Source organism: Emydura macquarii, unplaced genomic scaffold, assembly GCF_026122565.2.
Source record: "Emydura macquarii macquarii isolate MOO-44397 ecotype Brisbane River unplaced genomic scaffold, CSIRO-AGI_Emac_v2 contig_1253, whole genome shotgun sequence".
Classification (NCBI taxonomy): domain Eukaryota; kingdom Metazoa; phylum Chordata; order Testudines; family Chelidae; genus Emydura; species Emydura macquarii.
This window is the reverse complement of record NW_027131390.1, coordinates 53,957,517-53,970,937: the sequence shown is the minus strand read 5'-3', so window position 1 is coordinate 53,970,937 and position 13,421 is coordinate 53,957,517. Positions and strand designations below refer to the sequence as shown.

The window sequence follows — 13,421 nt, the reverse complement described above, 5'->3', positions numbered from 1 at the left end:
TTGTTAATTACTTATTTTGACAAAGAAAATTATTAGTTTTTCATGTTTGTCAAACTGCAGTAACTTAGGTCCAGATCCACAAAAGTAAAATTTAGGCTCTTATATTCCACTGAAAGTCCAATGAAATCCAATACCTTTGTGGATCTGGGCCTTCTAGACTACAGCATTTATACAGATTGAATTCAAACTCCAGTTTTCTAAAGAGCTCTTTTGTGGATATAAAATTAGGAAAGAAATTCATTTATTTCAGGTAGAGAGAGCATGACTGACTGTCAAAGTCTAACATATAGAAAGTTGTGCTGGATCAAAGGACAGGTGAGGCTACCCCTGTAGGCTTCCTTTTAAAAGTAATGTTAGCATTACTTAGGACAAGCAATAGTTGGTTTTTAGTTTTACAGTTAACTATTTCAAGATTTCTGCCAGAGGAGGTGTGACAGGTTCCTCCGGGGTACAGCCTGAAGATCAGTACCATTGTACCCCCTTAACTATCCAGCTGGGGCAGGTTCCCAACAACACTGGTGGTGACAACCAACCAGTCCTTCGGGATCTGTTATCACCCAACATGACAGCAGGTGGAGCCACACACTCACCTGAGTTAGCTGGCAGCTTTCCAGCCACTCTCAACCTAGTCTTGCTCTGGTGAGAAGCTCTAGACTCCTTAATCAGTCTGCCCCCTCATGAAGAGGTCGTGCCCTAGTTTTTGTTACTGAGCTGAGATTTTCCAAGCACTTCAGCCAAAACGTACTGTTTTAGGTAAAAATTACCAAACAGATTAACTAGAGAAAAATATATTTTAAGTGAGAAGTAGCAAGTATAAAGAGATCAGAGGTAGTTACCAAAAATAAAAATAATTTGCAGTCTAAATTCTATAATAATGAACAGGATTTGAATTAGCAATGTCTCACTCTTGTATATTCCTTAACATAGGCTGGGACTACCTTCCCTGAATGGGGCTACCCTGCCCTCTAAGTCTAGACATTCCTTCAGGTGTTGAGTTGTGGGGGAGTGAAGCCAAGTGATGATGTCACTCCCCTTCTTATATAGCTTTCTGTTTGCTGAAAAGGTTCATGCATGGGACATAGGAGCCTGACCTCATTGGTCAAACAGTGTTACATTGTGACATGCATCCTCTGTGAAGTCTTTTGTGGGTGGCTGTTGGGAGAATGGATTCCCCATGATAGGCCATGAGCACATCATTGTTATACCTGAAATGCTAGTTTGGGTGCATCACACCTCACAGCATGTTTAGTAACATATACAGCTATGTTTCATAATTTCACATACAATCCAACAGTATGTTAACGTTTAGTAGATCAAACTTAAAATGATACCTCACACAGCATATTTTGTATAAAACATATGACTATGGGGTTTCCAGGGTGATGCTTTCAGACATGAGGGGCACTCAGACATATCTACTGTTGCTTCTTTATTTTCATTCAATTAAGCTGCAAATAGCATAAGTTGTAGTAAATTTTTTGGGGGGGAAGGGGAAAGGAGAGGCACAGCACAGAATGTAACCATCATTATTTAACCACCCTACTGCTCTTCCACAAGTTATCGCCTAGAACATGGCCACTCTAAGCACAGCAAGAACTTTCATGTTTTTGACCTTTCTCCCTGAATGCTATTTGTCATTTGTGATCAAACATTACACATGCTTCAAGCTAAAACAATAATTTAAAAATCTAGGAATTACTACATGATATTCATAAATCTGCAGCCATTCATATTCTATTGTGAGGAGCACAATTTGAATTGAACTATGTTCTGAGGCAGCCAGCTATCACTGTTAGTGGAGGAACCTCACACGTTCATTGTCCTCTCCCATCCACATTCTAACTCAAATAGCTCAGGTGAGGTTTGTATCATCCCTGAAGATCACTAATCTCAGACTCTGATAGCCCAACAAAACCACTGAGTTTGTGTCATTGAACCTTCACCCCAAAATCCTTAACAACACCAATCTCTCACAGTCTAAATCTCAGAATTGATTATGGAGTGCACATGATATTCCTCAGCCCACACAGTGCAGCACATCACCTTTTAAAGCACTTGAAATAAAAAAGGTGACTGTCAGACATACACTAAAATTAGCAGGATATTGTGATCTTCAAGAACAGCACATTACAATAGTCCACTCTAGTGCTGACAGAGGCCATAGTCACCTTCCTCAGCTATTTCTCCAAGATGGTAATCTACTGCTCTTCTGGCATGCAAGGAAGTTGGTGGAAGCTCAAGAGGAGGGCAACTCAGCAAGAGAAATGGCTGTGTGGGGAGGGCCTAGAAAAGATAGAGGCACTTGAGATTCACTGCAGGCTTAAACAATTAGAATCCTGTAGCACTTTAAAGACTTAACATTTCTGCGGGCATAAGCTTTCATGGACTGCAACCCACTTTGTCAGATGCAAGCTTATGTTCCTTTGGCACCATACCCATAAGAATCCAGGGAAAACCCTGGAAACTCAGCTCTCAGTTGATGGACAGCGAGGAATTGGTCACATTTTTAATGGAGAAGTAAAACCTGAGCAAATGTATACATGGTACCTTATGGATGATACCTGAAGTCCTACCTGCAAAGGTTCAAGCAGGCATGACAGATTTTGCTTGGGAGTACATTTAAACTCACTTCTATGTTGTCAAAATCTTTGCCATTAGTACCTCCTAACTGCTGGTTGCTCAGATAAGCGTGTACTTAAGGGTTAAGTGAAGTGCTGCGCTGTAAGAATAAGCTTGCTATACTTTAAAAACAACGAGAGTCCTGTAGCACTTTAAAGACTAACAAATTTAATTTCTGCAGGCATAAGATTACAACCCACAAAAGCTTATGCCTGCAGAAATTAAATTTGTTAGTCTTTAAAGTGCTACAGGACTCTCGTTGTTTTTAAAGTATACAGACTAATACGGCTACCCCTCTGGAACTATACTTTAAAGGAAACCAGGATAGAAAAGTATTACTGAAGATGATTTTTAATTTTTTTCTTCATCCAAAATATATTAAAGGATGAAAAAATCATATTCACATACATTTTACACAGTTTTATATTTTACAGATTAGTAGTATGCAAAGTTTGATTTTTATATAGTGCCCATCCCCATATAAAATATTCCAGATTAGTATAAACAAGACAAATAATTTCCCTGGTAACTGGGAACAGTTTTTAATCCATCCCCTCAAATATAAAAGTTCACGTACATGTAGGCTTTGGGAAGAGTTCCTTTCCAATTTCTAAAAACACAACACGATTTTCTTTTCTGGACTTCTCAGCCTCAAATACAAGGAGGTGGGACTGCAGGGTTGCTTCTGGACCAGTCTGAATGAGGGATGGTTTATTCTCCTGTTTAAAAAACAAAAATATTTCTAGTGTTAAGGGAATAAAAGATGAAGAAATCTAGTTTCTAAAGCCAGATCCTGTGTTCCTTGCATCCCTTTCACTCAAGGCAGTATTCAGAAATAAATTGTTTATCATCTCTTTAGTACTCAAGTTATACCAAAGCAAGAGTTAGACAGTGGTTGGGCAACCACCACACAGTTAAACGAAGCAGATATTAATTAGAAAGTTATTGCCAATAAAGACAGTCATTCAATAGTAAATCTTTTGATAATTAGGAGAGACAGCATTGTCTAGTAATAACTGGCTTAATGAAGAGAGGTCCTACACTCAACAGTAACTTCCATGCTGGGGGAATCTCAGGTTTGTTCATTCTCCCAAAAGAACTTTAAAATGGTGACATCCCAAATGACGTATTTCCCAGACAGAAAGAAAAGAAATGATGGGGAAAAAAGGGGATCCTGGTATGGGGAGAGGAGGCATACAGAACTTCTGGTATGGGAGGGGCAGAGGACACATGAGCCCCTGCCCTGGGGGAGATGGGGAAACATGGGATAGAGCCTGTGACAGGAAGGAGGGGTTGGCAGATGCAGAAAATCAATGAAATAGAGGGGCTTGGGAGGGTGGTACATAGAGAGCTTGTGTGTGGCAGGGAGGGCAAATGGAGGGAAGCCAGGAGCCCTCAATGTGCACAATGAGTACAGCCTATAGAAGCAATGAAGTGTGAGAGCCCCTAATTAATAATACTTTGCATTTCTAAAATGCCTTTTACCACTGTCTCAAAGAACTTTAAAAATGCAGATAATGATTTCTTCCCATTTACAAATAAACTCTCTGCCATGGTTTCCTTAATAGACCTGCACAGAGTGAAAGTATTAGCTATGTTTCGGCTCATGACCAAAACAGAGGCTTTGAGATGTCAAAGGCTGCTTTAAGTGCATGTAGCATTCAGGGGTAGGGTTCTGGGAAGGGATCAGGAGTGATGCTTATATGCCTAGTAAGAGTGACAGAGGCGGGTTGCAGTATGAACCCACCTCTTAGGTAAAGCCTAGCTCTTTCTTGGTAGCTGTGAACCGTTTTTTCTTAAAAGAACTAGTCTTGGACTGCAAAGGTGTGAAGTAGCGTTTAAGGAGCTCTGATGGGATGCATACTTCCTACTGCCAAGGAGGTCAGTTGCACAGGGACTCAGTGTATACCACTATACAGCTAGGATTTGGAACTTGACCAGTGGAGTATTTGTGTTCTCTTTAATAGTAGAGATGAATATTCCCTCCACTGTGGGAATTTCTGGGTAAAATCATATTGTTGGTGTAATGCAGGAGGTCAGATTAGAAAAATTACATTACTCCTTTCCATAGAATGATAAGAGTGGAAGGGCCCTTGAGAGGTCATCTAGTCCAGTTCCCTGCACTCAAGGCAGGACTAAGTATTATTTAGACCAGGGATAGTCAATAAGCAGACCATGGGCCAAATCCAGACCACCAGACGCTTTTGAACAGACAATGAAATCTTTTTATTTACTTATCATCATTATTGGGGTTTTTATTTATTTTCTCTGGAGTCTGGACCCTGACTATACCTTGACCAAGAAATTTAGACCTTGAGACTATCCCTGATCTAGATCATCCCTGACTGGTGATTGTATAACCTGCTCTTAAAAACCAACAATGATGTAGTTTCCACAACCTCCCTAGGTAATTTATTCCAGTGCTTAACTACCCTCACAGTTAGGAAGTTTTTCCTATTGTCCAATTTAAACAGTCCTTACTGCAATTTAAGTTCATTGCTTCTTGTCCTAGCCTCAGAGGTTAATGAGAACAATTTTTTCTCCCTCCTCCTTGTAACAACCTTTTATGTACTTGAAAACTGTTATGTCCCCACCTCAGTCCTCTTCTCCAGCCTAAACAAACTCAATCTTTCCTCATAGGTCATGTTTTCTAGACCTTTAATCATTTTTGTTGCTTTCCTCTGGAAAATTCTCCAATTTGTCCATATCCATCCAAAAAATGTAGCAACCAGACTTGGACACAGCACTCTAGTTGAGGTCATATCAGCGCATAATAGAGGGGAAAAGTTACTTCTTGTATCCTGCTTACAACACTCCTATTAATACATCCCAGAATGTTTGCTTTTTTTGCAACAGTGTTACATTGTTGACTCATATTTATGTTGTGATCCACTATGACTCAGATCCCTTTCGGCAGTACTCCTTCCTAGGCAATCATTTCCAATTTTGTTGCAGGGTTGACAAAAAGGACTTACAGTTAAAGCTGAAATAAAGCTGTCCATCAGATAGTAGTCAGCTCCATCATGCCCCATTAAATGGCTTGGAATGAATGCAGATTTGTTTGTTGGATAAGCAGTTTTCTTTCTTGTGCGGAAGTCAAAAACTTCCACTGGTCCCCCACCCTCACAGAATAGTTCTCCCTGGAAGTCCAAAGTGAAGCACAAAACACATCTTAATAAACATATCACTCCAAATTTTTGACAGTGTTTCTAAATGTATTTTCTGATCAGACATAAATGTTGGTCCCGAGATTACACCAAATGCAATTGCTGGTTTTGAAAGCGTCATGGAGGTACCGTGTGGATCATATTATTAGAAAAAAAATTAAATTAAGAAAAACAAGGAACAAAACTGGGATATTTTATAAATGAAGATGCAGTCATTTATTTTATGCTATAACATTTATCATGGAGAGGCAATGTCAATCAGGGAAACTTAGACATGTGAAACATGTAGCTGAAATACTTTGAAACTCATCTAATAATATATATATTCAGTCACCTACACAGTAGAGAAGGTTACAATTCCTAGCAGATTATCAGACACAGAAATGTTTAGTCTACTCATATAGTCTTCCTTCTCCACATGCTGCCACCTTAAAAGACTCCATAAAAATATTGCCAAGATGCCAATATATCACCAAGATGAATCTGCTATAAAGTTGGTTGGAAAAGGTTCCCCCCCCCATGGAAAAATTTGACAAAAATTTAAAAAAAGAAAAGAGGAAAATCTTTCAGCAAAAAGTCTTGATTCAAAATAGAGTTCTAGATTCCAAGGCCAAAAAGACCACTGTAACCATCTAGTTTGACATCCTGTACTATAACATAGGCCAGAGAACTTCCCCAATAGAATTTTCTAGAGCAGATCTTTTAGAAAAACATCCAATCATGATATAAAAACTGCCAGTGATGTAGACTCCACCATAACTCTTGGTAAATTGTTCCAGTTTTTAATTACTCAGTTAAAAATGTACCTCTTCTTTCCAGTCTGAATTTGTCTACCTTCAACTTCCAGACCCGGATCATGTTCTCTGCTAGACTGAAGAGCCCATTATTAAACATTTGTTCCCCATATAAATATTTATAGACTGTAATCAAGTCACCCCTTAACCTTCTCTTTGTTAAGTTAATAGTTAATAAGTTAAATAGACTCAAATAACTCAATCTATCACTATACGCCATGTTTCCTAATCCTTTAATAATTGTCATGGGTCTTCTCTGAACCCCTTCCAATTTATCAACATCCTTCTTGAATTGTGAATAGCAGAACTGGATGCATATTACAGCATCAGTCACACCAATGCCAAATACAGAGGTAAAATAACCTTTCTACTCCTATTCAAGACTCCCGTTTATACATCCCAGAATTGCATGAACTCTTCTGGCCACAGCATCATACAGGGATCTCATGTTCAGCTGATTACCCACCACAACCCCCAAATCTTTTTCAGAGTTATTGCTTCCCAGGTTAAAGTTCCCCATCCTGTAAGTATGGCCTACATTTTTTGTTCATAGATGTATACATTTAACCGTATTAAAATGTATATTGCTTGCTTGTGCCCAGTTTAACAAGCAATCCAGATCGCTTTGAATCAGCGACCTGTCCTCTTCATTATTTACCATTCCCCAATTTTTGTGTCACCTGCAAACTTGATCAATGATGATTTTGTGTTTTCTTCCCTTGATTGCCTGCTCTGTTCACTCCCTCTGAAGCACTGGTATTGGCCATTGTCGGAAGACAGGATACTGGGCTAGATGGACCATTGGTCTGACCCAGTGTGGCTGTTCTGATGTTCTTATTAAATACTATATGGTAAAATAGTCTTTTAAGGGGCAGTTAGCATATAGAACATTAAATGACTAGACCACAGTTGTTTGAGTAACAGAGGTGTCCAATAAATTAGTGCAGCAACACATGGGGAAAAAAAAAACCAGTTGCACTCAGCACAACTTTTCCCCATAACAACACTTCATTAGCAGTTACACACATTATGCTGAAGTGTTAGTATTTATAACAAGACATTAATTAAAAAATCCCAAGGCCCATAATCCGGGCATCATCTTTGATTTAGCCCTCTTTTTTGACTCACACATCTAGGCCATGTCCAAGCCTTGCTGCTTCTACTTATATAATGCCTACTGTTCTTTGTTCCTCCCTTTCCAAACTGCCATGGCTTTTGTTCAGGACATCTTGTGCCTTGATTACAAGTCCTCAGTATTTCCGTGTCTCTGGCCTTTAATGGGAATCAGGTAGTGCCCCATAACTAAGGTCCTAAGAAAATAACAGATTTCTTTCCCTTTCTTTTTTTAAATTCATGGTAGCATCACAGGTAAATGTTTGAATTTCACGGGACAGGCATGGCCACTGAGTCACCTCCGAACTGCTGTGATCTTTCAAGAGTGGTAAGGCAGAAGCAGGGTTAGTGGGTCAGTCCCATCCCAGAGGGTGGTATGGAGGTGGTGGCGTGGTCCTATCACAGGGAGTGTATATGTCACCTGACCTGCTTGCCAAGGCATGGCCTCTTCCTCACACACTTCAATCGCCCTGTAGGGGAGAGGGCCACCTCATGTCCCGAACCCTCCATCAGGGTAGGATTTCCTCACACAGCTGCTCATATTCCAAGTGGCTGCGGTGCTACACTGTGCTGGCTACATTGCTGGGGATGGATCCTGGTCTCAGCTCCTGCATTGTCTCCCACCCTGGCCTACCGAGGGCTACGGTGGGACGGGATGGACCACTGCTAATTGCTGCATTGTCAGTACTGCCTCTCTCCCTGCTGGCAAGACAGGAAACAGCAGAAGCAGCCTGGGCAAGATCTCACTGCAGACCGAGCTAGGTCCTGATTCCCACTCCACACCACCCAGTGCCATGTGGTCAGACATTCCCCCCACCACCCTCTCCATTCCCTGGGATCGAACCAACCCAACATCTTCCTCCTAACCACCCCACTGAGCAACCTCAGCAGGGAGGCGGGAGCAGAGATGCCCACTTCCACCTTCCCGTTGTTGGAAAGATCATGATATTGGGCTAATTCCATGATTTCCATGCAGTCCATGAAATCGTGATTTACAAAGGGCCTTACCTGTAATATCCCTATATTAGACCCTATCCAAAATGCTCACTGATTTCAGTGGGAACAATATTGTGCCCTGTAAAGAGTAGTGGTGAGGTACTGAATAGTGTGGCAATCACCCATCAATTTTTACCTTTGTCCCATAGACTGTGGTTTTCCTTGTACCCAGCTGCTCCGTAAAGGCCATCATAGTAAAGGCAGCTGTTGATCCTCCTTCAAACTCCATGTTAACAACCTGCAAAGAGTAAAACAGTCAAGTTAAGAAACATTCGGGCACTCTAAAAATGCTGGGGGAAGTCTGGCTGGGGCAGGTGAAAGTATATTTCCTGTCATTTATCACATTAAGTAGGAGTTACGACGTAGACAGCACAAACATCAGAAATATGAAATTAATAGAAGTTACATATCTAACTAGGCTGTTCTCAGTGGTAGTAGACGACAGAACAAGGAGCAATGGTCTCAAGTTGCAGTGGGGGAGGTCTAGGTTGCATATTAGAAAAAAAAATGTCACTAGGAGGGTGGTGAAGCCCTGGAATGGCTTACCTAGGGAGGTGGTGGAATCTCCATCCTTAGAGGTTTTTAAGCTGCAACTTGACAAAGCCCTGGCTGGGATGATTTAGTTGGAGTTGGTCCTGCTTTGAGCTAGATGGTTGGACTAGATGACTTCTGAGGTCCCTTCCAACCCTAATCTTCTATGATTCAGCACATGAGGCAAGCTGTAAAATCCATGAGTTATGTGCTGTGAGCATTTCTACCAGAACAGCACAGAATTCATGTGTTGCAAAGTCTCTATTTGTAAGAGTTTTACTTTGTTTTATCTTGTGCTGCACATAGTATACATTTCAATAGTTTATTTTTTTCGGCAGGATTCTTGGCAGCTTCACATGGTATCATAGTGGTGCTAGTAAAGCTAAGTTTATGGAAGCATTTCCAAAAGATTAGAGATTACACACAAACGTTTACTCAAGGCCAAATCTTTCCTTACAAAATCTCAAACAGGGACAACTTTAATCAAATAATACAGATTAACTGATTTATTTTAAGACATACAATTTGAAGTGTATTGGTTTTATATTGATAAGCAATGTCTACAATTTAAAAAAATGTAAGTAAATAAACAAATTTTACATACACTAGTTAGATGAACAAAAAATATCATACCTGGTTACTGACAACATCATTGTCACATTCATAAACACATCTTCCATATGGACCGCTGCGTAGAGCCTCTGTCACAGATTCTATGTCACAAACACCAGTATTGCACACAACAGATACTGGCCAATTAAAATATCCCTCCAAAAAATAAAGATAATGTTACTTATGTAAAACATAATGTATTCTTATCCCATCTAAAAAGGCAAAAAACTTGTCTCTTCATATCTAGGACCAAATTCTCATTTATATGTACAGAAAACAGAACAATTTGCTCCATCTGGGACACAAAACTGTACTAGTAAGTACAGTGCAGGGGTCCCAGTGATTAACAGATTCTAAAGAGGTGGGCAGGATCATCCATCAATCTCTTTTCCTCTACCTAGATTTGAGAGGGGATGCCATTTTAGATTTGGTAATGGTGAATAATGAGGACCTCATAGAAGAACTGGTTGTAGGGGACAACCTTGGTTTGAGCAACCATGAGCTAATTCAGCTCAAACTAAAGAAGGATAAACAAAAATAGATCTGTGACTAGGGTCTTTGATTTTAAAAGGGCTAACTTTAAAAAATTAAAGAAATTAGTTAGGGAAGTGGACGGGACTGAAGAACTCATGCATCTAAAGGCAGAGGAGGCTTGGAATTAGTTTCTGCATATTTGACTTGAAAATATCTGAAGCCTGCATCCCATGGAAGGGGAAAAAATTCATAGGCAAGGGTTGCAGACAAAGCTGGATGAGCAAGCATCTTAGACAGCTGATTAAGAGAAAGCAGAAAGCCTACAAGGAGTAGAAGATAGAAGGGATCAGCAAGGAAAGCTCTCTCTTGGAGGTCAGATCATGTAGGGATAAAGTGAGAAATGCCAAAAGCCAAGTAGAGTTGGACCTTGCAAAGGGAATTAAAACTAATAGTAAAAGGTTCTATAACCATATAAATAGGAAGAAAACAAAGAAAGAAGAGGGACCGCTAAGCACGGAGGATGGGGTGAAGGTTAAGGATAATATAGGCATGGCTCAATATCTAAACAAATACTTTGCCTCCATTTTTAATGAGGCTAATGAAGAAGTGAGATGCAGGGAGTCCAGGTCTGGGTGCAACAAGCGACCGTGATCCTGTGGCAGGAGATCGTGTCGTCTTGGAAGCTCCAGAAAAGGGGCGATCAAGAGGTCCAGCAGCATGCTGAACCAATGCTGGCGCGGCCAGGCTGGAGTGATCAATATAATGTCCGCTTTGTCCCTCTTGATCTTCAGCAGGACTCTGAACAAGAGGGGAATGGGCGGGAACATGTACATGAAGCTCCCTGACCACTGCAAGAGAAAAGCATCAAAGATCGACCCGGCCTGTTGGCCACGGAGAGAGCAGGACTGTGGGCATTTCTTGTTCCATGTTGACGTGAACAGGTCCACCTGGGGAGAGCCCCACCTCCGGAAGATCATAGACACCACCTCTGGATGTAACAACCAATCGTGGTGGGATAAGAACGACCTGCTGAGGTGTTCCGCCTCATCGTTTCTCACACCGAGGAGATGAGAGGTTATCATGTGAAAATTGAGTTTCACCGCAAAATCCCACAAACAGATAGCTTCCCCACAAAGGGCTGAGGAAAGGGCTCCCCCTGCCTTTTGATGTAGTATATGGCTGCTGTGTTGTCTGTCAGCACCTGTACCACTCTGCCCGCAATGATGCGGAGGAACATTCTGCATGCCAGGCGAATGGCCCGCAGTTTTCACATTGATGTGCAGGCACTTCTCTTCCCTCGACCAGACCCCGTGTGCCGAGGTCGGTGCTAATACGGGCCCTCCACCCTACGTCTGAGGCATCTGATATCAGGGTAACCAAGGGAACTAGCTCCTCAAACAGAACACCCCTTAACACTTCCCAAGGGGTCTTCCACCAGTCTAGGGAGGCTAAGACGTGGGGGACTGTGACCACTCGATCCAGAAGGTGCCTGCTCGGAATGTACACTGAGGCCAGCCATGCTTGAAGCAGTCTGATCTTCAGGCGAGCCAGCCTCACCACATAGGTGCAGGCCACCATGTGTCCTAACAGCTTCAGGCAATGCCTGGTTGTTGTCATAGGGCATTGGTGCAGGCAGGCAATAATGGAGGACAGGGCAGAAAGGCTCTGTTCTGGGATGTGTCCAGGATTGCGCCAATTAATTCTATGTGCTGCACAGGCGTTAACGTGGACTTTTGCTTGTTTATCAGCAGGCCCAGCTGGCAGCAAGTGGTGCATGTCAGGTTCACACTGTTCTGAACTTGGGATCTGGACCTGCCTCTGATAGCCAATCATCCAAGTAGGGGAAAATTTGTACCCCCTTTCGCCTCAGGTGAGCAGCCACCACCGCCATGCATTTGGTAAACACCCTTGGGGTCGAGGACAGGCCAAAGGGTAAACCTGTACATTGGAGGTGGGAGCCTGCCACCATGAAGCAAAGGAAGCGCTTGTGGCTGGGGCTGGGGAGAATAGATATATGAAAATATGCATCCTTGAGATAGAGGGCGGCATATCAGTCTCCTGGATCCAGGGAAGGGATTATGGAAGCTAGGGAGACCATGCGAAACTTGAGTCTCTTGAGATATTTTTTGATGACGACACAGGTCTAATATGGGCCTTAGACCCCCCCCCCTTTCACTTTGGGAATGAGGAAGTACCTCAAGTAGAACCCTCTTCCCTCTTGAATGAGGGTCTCAACCTCTTGAATGAGGAGGTGCTTGTGAGAGGGGTCCCTGAAGAGGGACATAGGGGGAAGGGTTGTTGGGAGGGGAAGAAACAAACCGAAGGGCATAGCCTGCTGAAACCAGCGGTCCGAAGTAATTTTGGCCCACTCGGATAAGAAGGGAACTAGGAGGTTTAAAAAGGGGCACGAGGGATCCAGGAAACAGAATGGGGTGCCATTCTCAGGTACACCATCAAAAGGGCCTCCTCTGATTGCCCGACCACCTAGATGACCCTTGCTGAGGGGCTGAGGAGGAACTTAGGGGCGGATGGCCTCTCCTAGACCCCCTATTTCTATCCCGTTGTCTATAGCTTGTGAACAGTTGAGGCTGATACTTTTGCTGCTGCTGTCCCTGGGGATGTGACTGATGCCTAAAGGACTGCAGTGTGTAAAGGCCCAGGGAGAGGAGCGTGGCCCTCGAGTCCTTCAGACCATGCAACTTCGCATCCATCTGGTCCGAGAACAAGGCTGACCTGTCACAGGGAAGCTCCTGGATGGACTGCTGTACCTCTTGGGACAGCCCGGAGGATTGGAGCCATGAGCATCTACGCATGCAGATGGTGGAGGCTATGGCTCTGGCCGCCGAATCAGCCGCATCTGAGGACACCTGGAGTGCTGCTCTTGCCACCATGGTACCCTTTTCCACAATAGTGTTAAAATCCAGCGCCTGGCCCTGGGGCAGAGCATCAGCGAAGTGTCTCATCAAGTCCCAAAGGTTAAAATTATACCTGCCCAGGAGAGTCTGCTGATTGGTAATCCTAAACTGTAGGCTTGCCCCTTGCTCCCTCTTGCCAAGCTCTTGCCACTTGAAAGGCCTCCGATGTTGATGGCGCTGGCAGAAGTAGAGGGGCTCCT

At 42.7% G+C, this 13,421-nt stretch overlaps 1 protein-coding gene across 2 annotated transcripts in view; it reads right to left on the bottom strand.

Moving 5' to 3' along the window:
• Position 1: 1 nt before the first annotated feature.
• LOC137153461 (2,7-anhydro-N-acetylneuraminate hydratase-like) overlaps positions 2-13,421 on the bottom strand; it is a 52,511-nt gene continuing 39,091 nt past the window's right edge. For both annotated transcript variants that reach the window (XM_067548821.1, XM_067548820.1), the window contains exons 11-15: positions 9,854-9,988; positions 8,826-8,927; positions 5,595-5,759; positions 3,197-3,338; positions 2-2,283 (exon numbers count right to left, since the gene is read on the bottom strand). In XM_067548821.1, coding sequence (XP_067404922.1) covers positions 2,237-2,283; positions 3,197-3,338; positions 5,595-5,759; positions 8,826-8,927; positions 9,854-9,988 — 591 coding nt within the window. In that variant the 3' untranslated portion in view covers positions 2-2,236. The remainder of the gene's footprint in view (positions 2,284-3,196; positions 3,339-5,594; positions 5,760-8,825; positions 8,928-9,853; positions 9,989-13,421) is intronic.